Genomic DNA, 14868 nt, shown 5'->3' with positions numbered 1-14868 from the left:
TCTAGCATCTCTCTCTCTCTCTCTTAGATCACCTCAAAGTGTACACTACTTTCATCATCGAGAAGGGGGAAGAAGATCTAGGAGGATCATACAATCTAGCCGGTTCACCTTGGGAAATACTAAAATACTGATATTATAATGATCCATGCATAGGCTAAGGTGGCCATGCACAAAAGGAGGTGATGGAAGTCGACGGTTAAGAAGCAAGACCTACCACTGTGGAGCTAGTAGTGGAAGCACAAATTTAACAGAAGCAGTGCCTCTGTGCTTAAACAATACTGTGGCCACCCACCACTGTAAGACTCAGAATCCTAAGCAGTAGTGGCTCTATGCTCAAATGATAAACCACTGTGGAGCTCATAGTGGAATCACAAATTTGTCCTGTGGAATGGTGATGAGTGGCCAAGCGGTGCATTTTTGCAAGATCATCCTCTGCTTGCTGCCTGGGCTCTTCAGCAGCCTGTCATGTAGTGAGATTGACTCTCTCTTGCTCATGATGGGCTCAAATTTGAGCTAAGTCTGCCTCATTAGCGATGTCCTCTTCATGCACCTCCTCCAGATCATCCAAATCATCCTGACTTTACCTCAAGACCGCCCACAATTAGCAATGTCCTCCTCATGCTCCTCCTCTACATCATCCAAGTCATCCTCTCTTTGCCTCAAGGCCGCCCACAACAGTCTCTCTTTACCATCATGAAGGAGCCATGATGCCTCAAGGAGAGTGTCCTTAATGTAATAGCATGGAAGAGTGGGGATGGCGTGATGGCGTGAGGAATGCTCAAAGAGGAAAGCACAATGGTGGAAAACCCAACAGTGAGGATGGAAGGGGTGGTCGATGGTGAGGAAAGGAACCACGTGTGACCACAGGGAAGGGGTGCTCGATGGCAAGGAAAGGAACTAGGTGTGGCCACCAAGGAAGGCTTCAATAAGAGAGGGGTAAAGGCAAAATGTAGATATGGCAAGGATGATGGCATGAGGCAAGGTGGTCAATAGTGCAATGAGATGAGGTTCCCCCACTAGGAGAATGGGAGGTGGAGTCCCCCACGAGGTGGTGAGGACAAATGAGGAGAAGAAAGGGGCTCTTACTATGAAGAGGAAGGTGTTGCTAGTGAAGAGATTGTGATATAGATTACATGTGAAGTGTTGATTAGCACGGACAATGATGGTGTGATGGTGGTGATGGATGAAGCGGAGAATGAAGTGGTAACATGGGATGAAGTGGTTATAGAGGGGCCTAATTTTACAGGCAAAATTTACTCCAAAAAATTGTGCCCACAGAGAAACTCGTGAACTTCCAAGGTTTAGTGTTGAAGCCCCAGACATGGACTAAAGAAGCACAGAGAAATTGCAAGACTAAGACTGACATAATAATTCTAGAAATGACAATCAACATAAGAATACATTCGATGTCTAAAGTAATCCTAGATGGGGGTCTGGTGTCAACATACTGTCAGATAGCCTACTAGCAAAAAGTTGGGAATCATAGCAATGCAAACAACCCCATTCTAGTTGGCATTATCTGAGGAGAAGAAATTGAGATAGTAGGATGGATATTCCATGTGGTATTTATTAACTTGAAGATGACATATATTTGGAGCCTACCCCATACTAAAGGCCACCGTGGCTCAAGAGCGGGGAGATCAAGCACAATTAGGCAACTACTTAGATAACCATCAAGGAAGGAAAATTCAGAGTGTCAATGGTGGAAGCCAAGGAAAAATAAAATTTAGTGTCAATGGTGGAAGCCAAGGATAATTTAAATCCATCTAGTTGCAACCTCTATATGTAGAAGGGTTAAACTACTTGGAAGGAGTAGAACATGATGAGGAAGAGTAGATCTTGAGGGAGAACCCGAACTTTCTCTCATTATTTGAAGTCGATGTAAAACGTAGCATCCTAAGGTATGATTTGGAAATCTTGATAGTACAACTAGAAAAGCTATCCGCTCAAGAAAATCAAGAAAGAAATAATTAAAGAAAAAACAAAAGAAACTAGAAGATGTCATGTGAGGAGCCATTAGAGAATGACAAGACTATTCTCACATTCAAAATAGCAAGATGAAAAGGGGAAAAGGCATGATGTCAGAGTGTAAGAAGATGCACTGATAGAGATCAATCTGGGTGCTGCTCATCAAGAGCCATGCATGGTCAGAGTCAATGTTAAACTAACTCTGGGTAATGAGCAGGAGCCACGCATGGTCAAAGTCAGTGCCAAACTGAGCCAAAATTTGTAAGGAGAATTGCGTAAATTGTTGACTTCATATAAGGATTCATAAAGCTACACAGATATGAAAGGAAATGACCTAAGCTTTTAACAGCATAAGATCAATCTAAATAAAGATGCAACTCCCATCAAGAAAGGCAGATACACGATGAATCCAAACTATGCAAAATTGATCAAGGAAGAAATAGACAAGTTACTAAAAGTTGGATTCATCTATCCTATGTGGACAAAGAAGAATGGCTTATTGCCAATAGTCATTGTCCCAAAAAGAATGGGAAGCTTAGAGTCTACATTGGCTATAGAAAACTCAATTCAACTGACCCATTTTCTATTCCTTTTATGGATTCCAAGTGGATTCCTTACAGTGATGGCAAGAGATGAGATATACCCATTTCTAGATGCATTCTTAGTGGGTATAAGAAAATCCAGATGTCCAAAGAGGACAAACAAAAAACAACCTTTGTGATAGAATGGGGGGAATTTGCTTCAAGTGTGATGACATTTAGGTTGAAGAATGCACCAATCATGTTCCAGAGGATGGTTCAAGAAAACTTCTATGAGTATCTAACCACCTTCATGAGGGTCTTTGTTGTGGGTGATTTCAATGTATTTGAGAAAAAGGTAGAACGCCTTCATCACCTTACGCTATGCCTTGAAAAATGCAAAGAGACCAGGCTCAACCTAACTCTAGCTAAGTGTGCTTTTGTAGTTATGGATCCCTATTGAGACACATAATGTTGACATAAGGATTGGTAGTGGATCCACAAAGGAATTTATTGTGAAGTTGCATGCACCAAGGAATGTTTGTTCAAACCAACAACCCAAAGGACATGCAACAAGTATATCCTTGTGGCAATAGACTATTGCACAAAATGGGCGGAGGCAAAGGTAATGAAAGATTGTAAAGCATCACCTGCAACCAAATTCTTATATGAAGCAATCATGACAAGATTTAGATGTCATATGCAAGGCGCTCTGTCTCTCTCTTCCCCAATTAAACACCCAAATCTTCTCGCTTCTCTCTCTCTCTCTCTCTCTCTCTCTCTCTCTCTCTCAATCTTCTCACTTGTCTCTCTGTCTCTCTCTTAGAGTTTATGTGCTTCCATCCCTTTTCACCTGCATGCAGCTCTTAGTCTGTACATCTTTTCTCGTGTTCTCTCTCGCATGTTTTCCATCAAGAGAGGTATAAATTGATGCACATGTGGTTTTGATATAAGGTTAAGAGGGTTTGAAGCAGGCCGATGTAAGGGGATAGATAGGGTCCATGTTTGGCTTTGCAAGGAGAGGGGAGTCCAATGTTTTAAGATGCAGGATTCTCATTGCCCTAATGGTTAATGAGCACAATAGGTGTGACATCAAATGGGTGCCACATCTATTGGATGTAGGATTCCCATTGCCATGTTGTTGATGTGAGCACAATGGGTGTGGCATCCAAGGAGGTAGGCATAGCATACATGTGGAGGCTAAAGGGGTACCTCTAAGGACCTTTAGAAAAGGTGCCTTAGGGTATTAATGAATGACCTTAGAAAAGGCACCCCGCAGGGAATTAATTAATGATCTCAAACTTGGGCTTCAATTAAGGCCTAAATAGAAAAATGCTTAAATAATAGTGCCCAATTAAGTTAATTACCTTCGGAGTACCTTTGGAGTAGGTCTATATTTCTTTATTTATTTACATGTCTTTTAAAAGTGATGGTTTTCTTTTTGTTTTTGTTTTTGTTTTTTATTTACACTATTCTCCCCTCTCTCTCTCTCTCTCTCTCTCTCTCTCTCTCACCTGTTATATTTTTTTCTCTTAATCCCCCCCCTCCATCTCCCGTTTATTTCTCTCTCAAGCCCCTCTCTCTTGTTTGTAGGCCTAGCCAATAATATTGCCCAAATTACTTAATTACCTTTAGAGTTAGTCTATACTTCTTTATTTTTTGGCATGTCTTTTAAAAGCGATGGTTTTATTTTATTTTTTGTTCTTGTTTTTGGCTTCACACTACTCTCCTCTCCCTCCTCTCTCTCTCTCTCTCTCTCTCTCTCTCTCTCTCGTCTTATTTTTTCTCGCTTAGTCCCCCCCTCTCTCTTAGGCCATCACGTTCCTCTCTTGCTTAGTCCCCCTCTCTCTTAGGCCATCATGTCCCTCTCTGTCCCTGTTATTTGTCTCTCATGGTCCTCTCTCTCCCTTTTATTTTTCTCTTATAGTCCTCTCTCTCTCTCTCCTAATGTTTTCTCCCTTTGTCCCCACTACCTCTCCATTTTATTTCTCTCTCTAAGTCCCCTCTCTTTACTTTTTAGGCCTAGTTAACAACAAAGGTAAGACCTCACAAAGAGACTATTGTCTTAATTAAAATACTAGTCGTCCGACATTCTCATTGAACATTTCCGTGTAGATAATCGAAAATAACATGCATCCAAGTTACAAAACACATGCACACATGCAAATAGAAAACACAAGGAAAGCAATAACAGATTCAACAACCCAACCATGAACCCGATCACTGTAGGTCTGGGTCTACTTAGGACCTAAGAGAACTAGATAGATTGATACATCTAAACACAAGGCCTCTACCACTTGAGTAGGATATCATGCCCGGAAAGTTGTTTTTAGGAAATATACACTTTGTTTTCATTCTTGATGAAGTAAATAATTTGAAGAAAATAACCCCTATTTTAAAAATATTCACTATTATTATATTCTTTTACAACTAGATCAATTCCTTTTTTATAATCTCTCAACCGACTATTTTAGATTTTCATCAAGCATTTCCTCATCTCTCTCTCTCTCTCTCTCTCTCTCTATCTCTCCCTTTTATTTCTCTCTCTTAGTCCCCTCTCTCTCCTTTTTAGGCCTAGTCAACAACAAAGGTAAGACCTTACACAAAGAGATTGAAACACTCTCCTGTAGAGGATTAAAAGTAAACTGCATCCAATACGCCAAACACATATACACATATTCACATAGAAAACACAAGAGGAAAGCAATAATAGGCTCCCAACCCAACCATGAACTTATCACTCTAGGGTCTACCTAAGAGTGCTAGATAGATTGATACACCTGGTGACATAAGGCCTCCACCGCTTGTGTAATATATCATGCCCAATAGTGTTTGGGAAACTTATTTTCAAGAAACATACACTTCATTTTCACTCTTGATGAAAACATACACTTTGTTTTCACTATGGGTTTGGGTATATGCTTAGGACCTAAAAGAACTAGATAAACTAACACACCTAAACACAAGGCTTTCACCACTTGAGTAATATATCATGCCTAACATTGTTTGGAAACTTCTTTTCAGGAAACATACACTTCATTTTCACTCTTGATGAAGTCAAATAATTGAAGAGAATAACCATGCTTTTTTTTTTAAAGCACTATTCTTGTATTTTTTACAACCGGCTCAATTCCTTTTTTAGAATCTCTCAATCAGCTATTTGGATTTTCATCGAGCATTTTCCTATCCCTCTCTCCCCTTTTTACTTCTCTCTCTCTCTCTCTCTCTCTCTCTCTCTCTCTCTCTCTCTCTCTCTCTCTCTCTCTCTCAGTTCCCCCTCTCTCTTCCTTTTATTTCTATTTCTTAGTCCCTTGTCTCTCATTTTTAGGCCTAGTCAACAACAAAAATAAGACCTTACAAAGAGATTATTGTCTTGTTTAAAATACTAGTAATACTAGCCATTGACATTCTCATTGAAACACTCTTGTGTGTAGAGAATCAAAAGTAAACTCCATCTAAGACACCAACAAACATATACACATATTCACAAGAAAACACAAGGAAAGCAATAATAGACTCCCAACTTATCACTCTAGGGTTTGGGTTTGCTTAGGACCTAAGAGTGCTAGATAGATTGATACACATGAACATAAGGCCTCCACCACTTGAGTAATATATCATGCCTAATAGTGTTTGGGAAACTTAACTTCATTTTCACTCTTGAAGAAACATACACTTCATTTTCACTCTTGAAGAAAACATACACTTTGTTTTCACTATGGGTCTTGGTATGCTTAAGACCTAAAAGAACTATATAGATTGGCACACCTGAACACAAGGCCTTAACCACTTAAGTATATATCATGCCTACATTGTTTAGAAACTTATTTTCAAGAAACATACACTTCATTTTCACTCTTGATGAAGTCAAAGAATTGAAGAGAATAACCGTACTTTTAAAAAAAATTGTGCTATTCTTGTATTTTTTACAACCAGCTGAATTCCTTTTTTAGAATCTCTCAATCAACTATTTTAGGTTGTGTAGGAATCAAAAGTAGACTGCATCAAGACTTCAAACATATACACATATTCGCATAGAAAACATAAGGAAAGCAATAATAGACTCACCAACCTAGCCATGAACTTATCACTCTGGGTTTGGGTCTGTTTAGGACCTAAGAGAGCTACATAAATGGATACACTTGAGCACGAGGCCTCCACCGCTTGAGTAATATATCATGCTCAATAGTGTTTGGGAAACTTATTTTTAGAAAACATATACTTCGTTTTCACTCTTACTGAAAACATACACTTTGTCACTTCTTGAACACAAGGCCTCCATCACTTGAGTAATATATCATGCCCAACATTGCTTGGAAACTTATTTTCAAGAAACATACACTTCATTTTCACTCTTAATGAAGTCAAAAATTTAAAGAAAATAGTCGTACTTTTAAAAAAAAAATTATACTATTGTATTTTTACAACCGGCTCAATTCCTTTTTTAGAATCTCTCAATCAGCTATTTTGGACTTTCAACAAGCATTTTCCCTTCCCTCTCTCTCCCTTTTACTTCTCTTAGTCCCTTCTCTCTCTCTTCCTTTTATTTCTGTCTCTTAGCCCCCTTACCTCTCCTTTTCAGGCCTGGTCAATAACAAAGGTAAGACCTTACAAAGAGATTATTGTCTTGTTTAAAATACTAGTAATACTAGTCATTAACATTCTCATTGAAACACTCTCACGTAGAGAACAAAAAATAACCTCTACATCCAAGACACCAAACACACGCCACATGCACATAGAAAACACAAGGCAAGCAATAATAGGCTCATCTACTTAGGACCTAAGAGAACTAGATAGATTTATACACCTAAACAAAAGGCCTCCACCAATTGAGTCCACACCAAGAAATTTCGACAATCTTAGGGTGTTTACATACTTGGGTGGAAGCCCACGAAAAAGTTTTGCCCAACCAATCAAATCACCACAATCACTCGCCCGTTTGACATTTCTTTACGAACATCTTTACAAATTGTGACCACGCCCATGCACCCTCAACGCTGATGTGTTTGATGACTGAAGCCCAATAACCACCATTCCAATTTCGAGCGGAATAGTTTGCCCACATCTCTTAGTTACATGACGCCTTTTCCGTGGGCATGCTCTAAAATAATAATCTTTTATGCATACCTCTATGCATAAAAATCAAATATGATAAAAGTAACACTTTTACAATAAAATAATAATCTAACTTCTAATGTGCAACATGGATAAGCTTTCTCTTTTTTTTTTTTGGGTATTGCGAGGGATATTTTTATTTATTTTTTAGTGAGGAAAGGGACATACTATATGCCATCTAGGCATGTAGGAGAAGGGGTCGGATATTGAACACAAGCTGTGGCAATACAGGACAAGAGCCCTTACCGCTGGGCTATCCCCCCACGTCATTAGCTTTTGTCTTTATTGAATGCATAGATTCCATAGTAATATATAAATACCTACAGCACCATGGTATGGAAACAAGGCCCCATAATGAGTGAAAATTAAAAATGGATTAATTAGTCAAGAAGATTTTCATTTTTTTTGATCCACCAAAAAGTATTGGGCTATTATGTTTGAAAACAATTTAGCGAAATTTTATTAAAATTATTCAAAATTACTAACTTTGAGTAGATTAGTCACCAAAAAATAAATAACATGTCAACACATAAGAGAACATTCTAAAGATTTGCTCGAGATTTCTATTCTCTCTCACACACACACACATACATATGATGTTTAAAATCTGTATATATTATTTATACCATGAGATTAGGTTTTCAACAGGGTAAGGCCATAGATTGCAAGTGGGCTTTGTGAGATGCCAACAAAGAGCTTTGTAACATAATGCTGTCCAAATGGCAAAACCCCAAAATCAAACCATAAGTGGGCTTTGTAATCTATTGCTGTCAAAAATCCCAAAGTCTCTTAACAACCCATGTTACCAAACCCCTAACTTTCTTAACAAACTAGCAAGCATAGAACGGCTCTAGTTTGTACCAATGTTATCCCTCACTTTTCTTAACAAACCAGCAAGCATAGAAGGGCTCTAATGTGTGTACCAACGTCACCCCAAATCTCTCAACTTCTCAACAAACCCTACAAACATATAGAGGAGCTCCTTTCACCACTCTGCATTGAATAAAATGAAAATCTGTCCCCTCATTGGCTTGTTCCTGTGTCCTCAGAGGCACAAGGTGACATAGACAGAGAGTCAAAAGAGTCATCTCTTGAAGGGGATAGCTCATCTCCTCCTCCACCTATGATGTTCTCTATCATCCTCACAACTTGGCTCATCTTGGGGCGTTGCTCCGGAGACTGTGAAACACAGGCCATTGCAATCTGAAGCATGGTCACCATCTCTTCTTCAATGTTCTTGTACCTCATGAGCTCAACATCAAACACTTCAGCTGTCCACTCCTCTTGCACAACTGATTGAACCCATTTGGGTAAATCTATGACCTTACCCGAGTCATAGGATTGAGAAGGCGCCTTGCCGGTCAAAATCTCTAGCAAAAGAACCCCGAAACTGTACACATCTGCCCTCTGGGAAACCTTCTTGGTCTCATTGTGCTCTGGTGCCCTATATCCAACCAGTCTTGAGGCCACCACTGAAGAGCTTCCCATCAAGACAAGGCCAAAGTCTGATATGCATGCGTTCCCGTTCTTGTCAAGCAGAACATTGGAGGATTTGATGTTCCCATGGGGTAGTTTCTGAGCTTTGCATTGGTGATGGATGAAAGCTAGACCTCTGGCTGCACCAAGGGCAATCTTCAGTCTTGTCGTCCAGTCAAGAGGGGTTCTTCCATGGACTCTGTTACCTGCAAAAATGAAAACACAGGAGAATGCAACCTTGTGATCAGAATTAGACTGAGAGGACAACCACCATTACCACATGCTAATGGACAAGTAGGCCATCATTGATGTTACCATGAAGAAGGGAAAAGAGGTTCCCAGATGGTAGATAGTCATAGACCAGAAGCTTCTCTTCCCTTGCATAGAAGTATGCTCTGAGACAGACTAAATTTCTATGCCTCAGCCTTCCTATAAGGTCCATGTGCTGCTCAAACTCCCTTCTGCCTGCACTCTCAACATCCTTGAGTCGCTTCACTGCAACCACTGACCCATCTTCCAACACAGCCTTATAAGCAGTCCCGAAGCTTCCCTTCCCCAACATCTCCGCTGAGGCACGCAGAAGGTCCTCCAACTCAAACTGTTTTTTGCTATCCATGAACACGAGCTTGCCCTTCTCGGCTTCCGCATTCGGTGCAGGGAAATTGACAGAAGAAAACACGAGCATCTGAGAATCCCTCCTCTTCTTCTTTGATTGCTTGGGTAATGCTGGTTGGGGGTACTTGCTTTTATAATACATGATGAAGGCACATGATACGAGCGTCACCACTGCAACATCTCCCACTATGATGGCTACGAGGGCTCCGGTTCCAATTTTGGATGCCCCTTTCTTCACCTCTGGTGTTGATGATGACGACGACGACGGTGATGATGGAGATGACGACGATGATGATGCTGGAATTGAGCTTGGTGAGGAGGAGGACACCATAGGGTTATCATTAGACATGTTAGTAATTGATGATGGGCCTGGGCCTGGGTCTGCTTTACATATGAAGAGAGGGTTCCCACACAGGCCACTGTTTCCTTCAAAGGATGAATTTGAGAACATTGACAATGAGCTAGGAATTGGGCCTGATAATCGGTTGCCAGAAACATTAAAGTCTCTCAAGTTAGCTAGGTTCAGCTCAGGGAGGGGGCCTGATAACCTATTGATCTGCAGTCTGAGGGTCAAAAGGTTAGATAAGAGGTTAAGAGATGAGGGGATGTTCCCAGTTAGCATGTTGTTAGAGAGATCCAATCGCCATAGCCGCGAGACGACAGATATGGAATCCGGGATGGAGCCTTTGAAGAAGTTATGAGAGAGGTAAAGGAATCTGAGATACCTCCAGTTGCTCAAATTGGGAAGTGAACTGTCGAAATAGTTGCTGTTCAAGCTGAGGATGCGGAGCTGGTCTAGCTGGATGAGTGAATCAATGGACCCATTGAGCTGCAGATTCTCCAAAACAAGGCGGGTGACGCGCCCATTTTGGCAGCTTATTCCATACCAGAGGCCTGAACAGTGGTCTACCCCTGACCATGTACTAAGCTTTTGAGCTCCAAAATCAGCTGAGCTCTTGAAAGCTTGTAGAGCAGAGTGGTCACTAATTGAGCTGCTTGCTTTGGCAGTAAGGGGTGATGACAAAACCAGCATTATAAGCAACATTATGGTGTAAATAAGCGTCATAGAATGGACCTTTATGCTGCTCCTGCTTTCTTGAGCTTGCAAGGCCATGGAAGTGTGCTTATGCTAGAGCCTGTCTGCATAAAAGGAAAGGCAACACAGCCCAGAGAGGCCCGTTCAATCTTCAGGGGCAAACTACCCCTAATCTACAGACGAATACTCTTAATCCATGCGTATGGGTTGCAAGGTAACAGATAAGGAGGGGCCGAGACGCTTACCTGAGGTTGTTGATCCTTTTGGTATACTGCATTTCCTCAGAAGGGGTTCAAAATGAGCTTGGAGAAAAGCGACAATGCTGCGAGTTGTGGTGGGCTTCTGTGTGTGTGTGTGTGTGTGTGTGTGTGTGTGTGTGTGTGTGTGTGTGAGAGAGAGTGTGTGTCGCCCAACGGTCTGATGACTAAGCATATAAGGTTGCGTGCAGTGCTTTTACTGCAATCAGCTAAACAATAATACTAATATAAACCCAACCAAAAAAAGGAGGGGGGGGGGGGTAGGAAGCAGGTGGGTGGGAGTTTGGAAAGGAATTTGGGCAAAAAGAATACAAGTTTCTACTATTCTGTTACTTCCCCGCACGCAAAAGAAGACGTTGGAGGTTACACAGTAGAGTAGTGGTGTGCTAATCGGTGATGATGATATGATAAAGGTTGCAATTAACGCGCACATTTACCCCATAACCACTCCTTAATCACTCTCACCACTCCTTAATCACTCCCTAATCGGTTTACAAGCCCCCTCATTATTAATTTTTCATCAAATTCGAGAGCATTATTACCCCCTTTTTTCCCCTTTATTTATTTCATGATCCTTTAATTTAGTACCCTCTTCACACAAGTCCACGTCTTCTTGTTTTTTTTTTTCCCCATTGCTTTTATTAGCAACGGGTAGCTTCCCACGTTCCAACGTTGCTTTGCCAACAAAAACTCATTAGAACCTTCACAATACTCATTCATCCCATTGAAAATTGCTTAGAATCTTCCAATGAAGTCACATCCCAGCGCGACGCTAAGGTCTTGAAGTCCCATGCAAGAGGTGCTAGGTTCAAAACTCGCTAGGTTGTTGACGGCGGCATCGAAGCGCGCACACACACACAAGCACAAAGAACCCAAAATGAAAAATTGATTAGAACCTTGCTAAACCACAATGGTTGTCTCAAGTTAGTCTCAACTATTGCTTGTGCAATGTGAGGAGATGAAGAACAGCAAAGGAGCCAGCAGTAGACCCTTAAGTCAGCTATTCTCTCATCCATCCAAGGGTTGAGGAGGATCACTAAAATATTGACCTCACAAACAAGGCCAAATTTGAAGCGAACAAAATCCTCAAGATGTTCTTGCACAATGCTTTTCGTCATATGTTTTCTTGTTCACCATTTGATTTTTTTCTGTAGATTGTGTTTGAAATGGATGCGTTAGCCAACAAGGAGGCACATGGATTGAGCAATTTTGGAAAAGATTCATCCATCATCCACTTCTTCATTCGTTAGGATTCCATTGGGTGAGACCTCATCATTTTCATGCCGAGTTTTCCTCCAAATGGATGCACACAACTATTGTTTTTGAAAACTTTGTTTTGAGTTTTGTGTGTGGCTAGCATACACCCTGATGTACGTGAGATTATTGTTGTGAAAAAAGCCCTTGTAAGATATGCCGATATTAAAGCAAAGGAATAGCTACCATAGGCATACAAGAGGTTGTAGGGAGAAAATGCCCCATAAGCACTAGCAGCAGACATCATTGTCACTCGAGAGTTGCCTACAGCTAAGAGAAGATGTAACGCTTCTAGTGAATGACAAAATCAAACGGCTAATGAAGGGTTAAGATTTACATTTTTTATAAGGAGTTACATTTTTTAAAATGCATCTCTATGACCTAAGTTTTCTTAATAAAAGTTTATTATAGTTTACATCTATCATGTTAAAAAATCTCATTGTTTTTAAAAAACCCTCAAAATCATGGTAGTTAACCTTTATCTAATAAAATTAAATGTGCATTATTAAAATAGATTTCTTTAGTTTGAGGTCCCAAATTTTATCCATACACCCACAAAACCTCTTACACCAATGGCTTAGTTTTTTAAATACTAGGGTAGGAGCATAGAAACCTAGCACCATCAAAAGCTCTTATGGCTTAGTTTTTTAAATACTAGGGTAGGAGCATAGAAACCTAGCACCATCAAAAGCCTTGTACAATTTATTTTTGCATCATAACATGTTTTTACGCTCCTGCTCTAATTTTTGAAGAAAATATGGGACCTTAATCTTCACATGATTTCAGAAGACCTGCTTTTGTTTGTTGTTGTGTTGCTTTTTTAAATCTAAAATATTGGTACAAAAATTTTAAGTGTATACTAATATAAATAAGAATTTAAAAAAACTCAACAGTGGAGAAGATTAAGCAAAATATATTTTTAATTATTGGATAAAAATTACAAATCTTTCAAACATTACATTAACTCTTTCAATCTTTCAAACATTACATCAACTCTTTCAATCTCCTCTAATCTTACATGCTAATTATATGTCCTTGGTCATGATAGTTGCACGCTTTATATGGATGGTGGATAAGTTTGTGTCTTTAAAAATATTCATAAGATAAACCTTAACAGCCTCTTCCAAAGCAATGCCCTACATGTGAAACATAGGATCACAAAATCTTCTTCATTATGCAAATGAAATGCAAGTGAAAAGCACTCTTTGGATATGGAGATTGATTAGCTTTTGGTACTATCAAAACTTATTTAGTACATTTCTCTGATTGTCTTTCCTTCTGGGTATACATCTTTGAGAAATTCTTTATGGAGTCCTTTGGAACATGAGCTTGGGCACCTTGATCTCTTGGTCGATTTTTGGGACCTTGATAATGAATTCCTCCATGTTGTTGTGTAGGTTTGGAAAGATACTCAGTAAGCCAATTTTGATTTTCCTCTACATTTTCATCGGTTTTCTATTTCCTCAAGACATTACTGACAACAAGCACCTAAGGATGAATTTTATTGCCAACTTACTCTTGATGACTAAGATGAGATACTCTTGGGAAAATTAGAATTTTTGCTTCTTCACGTGGTCATAGCATCTTGGGATGCTACGAGTCTTGGCCTCTTTGCATAGTAGGTGGAGCATTGGCGAAAAGTCTTTTTGTTTACTTGGTCCTGTCTCTCTAAGGGAGGCTTGCACACAATAAAGAAAAAAGGTTAAGAACACTCGTCACTTCAATAATTTTGTGATAATAGACTTTCATACTACTTTCATTAATTTTTGGGACGATAGACTTTCATAGTAGTATCGCAAAACACTCTTGGATTGCCTCCAAAGCAATGCCCTACATGTGAAACATAGGATCACAAAATCTTCTTCATTATGCGAATGAAATGCAAGTGAAAAGCACTCTTTGGATATGGAGATTGATTAGCTTTTGGTACTATCAAAACTTATTTAGTACATTTCTCTAATTGTCTTTCCTTCTGGGTATACATCTTTGAGAAATTCTTTATGGAGTCCTTTGGAACATGAGCTTGGGCACCTTGATCTCTTGGTCGATTTTTGGGACCTTGATAATGAATTCCTCCATGTTGTTGTGTAGGTTTGGAAAGATACTCAGTAAGCCAATTTTGATTTTCCTCTACATTTTCATCGATTTTCTATTTCCTCAAGACATTACTGACAACAAGCACCTAAGGATGAATTTTATTGCCAACTTACTCTTGATGACTAAGATGAGATACTCTTGGGAAAATTAGAATTTTTGCTTCTTCATGTGGTTATAGCATCTTGGGATGCTACGAGTCTTGGCCTCTTTGCATAGTAGGTGGAGCATTGGCGGAAAGTCTTTTTGTTTACTTGGTCCTGTCTCTCTAAGGGAGGCTTGCACACAATAAAGAAAAAAGGTAGAACACTCGTCACTTCAATAATTTTGTGATAATAGACTTTCATACTACTTTCATTAATTTTTGGGACAATAGACTTTCATAGTAGTATCGCAAAACCTAACTTTTAAAACATGAAATATACACTGGGATATTATACAGTGGAATTAGTGTATGCAAATCCATTTTGATCCTTGGCACTCGTCACTTGCAAACAATAAAGAAAAAAGGTAGAACACTCGTCACTTCAAT

General features: G+C 39.7%; 1 protein-coding gene across 1 annotated transcript; it reads right to left on the bottom strand.

Annotated features, from left to right (window-relative positions):
- Positions 1–8200: 8200 nt before the first annotated feature.
- LOC147640761 (putative leucine-rich repeat receptor-like protein kinase At1g68400) lies at positions 8201–11143 on the bottom strand. Its single transcript, XM_086814803.1, has 3 exons — positions 10977–11143; positions 9396–10835; positions 8201–9286 (listed from the first exon to the last, which is right to left on the bottom strand). Exons 2-3 carry the CDS (start codon positions 10807–10809, stop codon positions 8628–8630), a joined length of 2073 nt encoding a protein of 690 aa, XP_086670929.1. The 5' UTR covers positions 10810–10835; positions 10977–11143; the 3' UTR covers positions 8201–8627.
- Positions 11144–14868: the final 3725 nt, after the last annotated feature.

The sequence above is a fragment of the Cibotium barometz genome, chromosome 2 (assembly GCF_041138505.1).
Source record: "Cibotium barometz isolate CiBa-2024 chromosome 2, ASM4113850v1, whole genome shotgun sequence".
In the NCBI taxonomy this organism is placed as follows: domain Eukaryota; kingdom Viridiplantae; phylum Streptophyta; class Polypodiopsida; order Cyatheales; family Cibotiaceae; genus Cibotium; species Cibotium barometz.
This window is presented reverse-complemented; position numbering and strand designations above follow the sequence as displayed.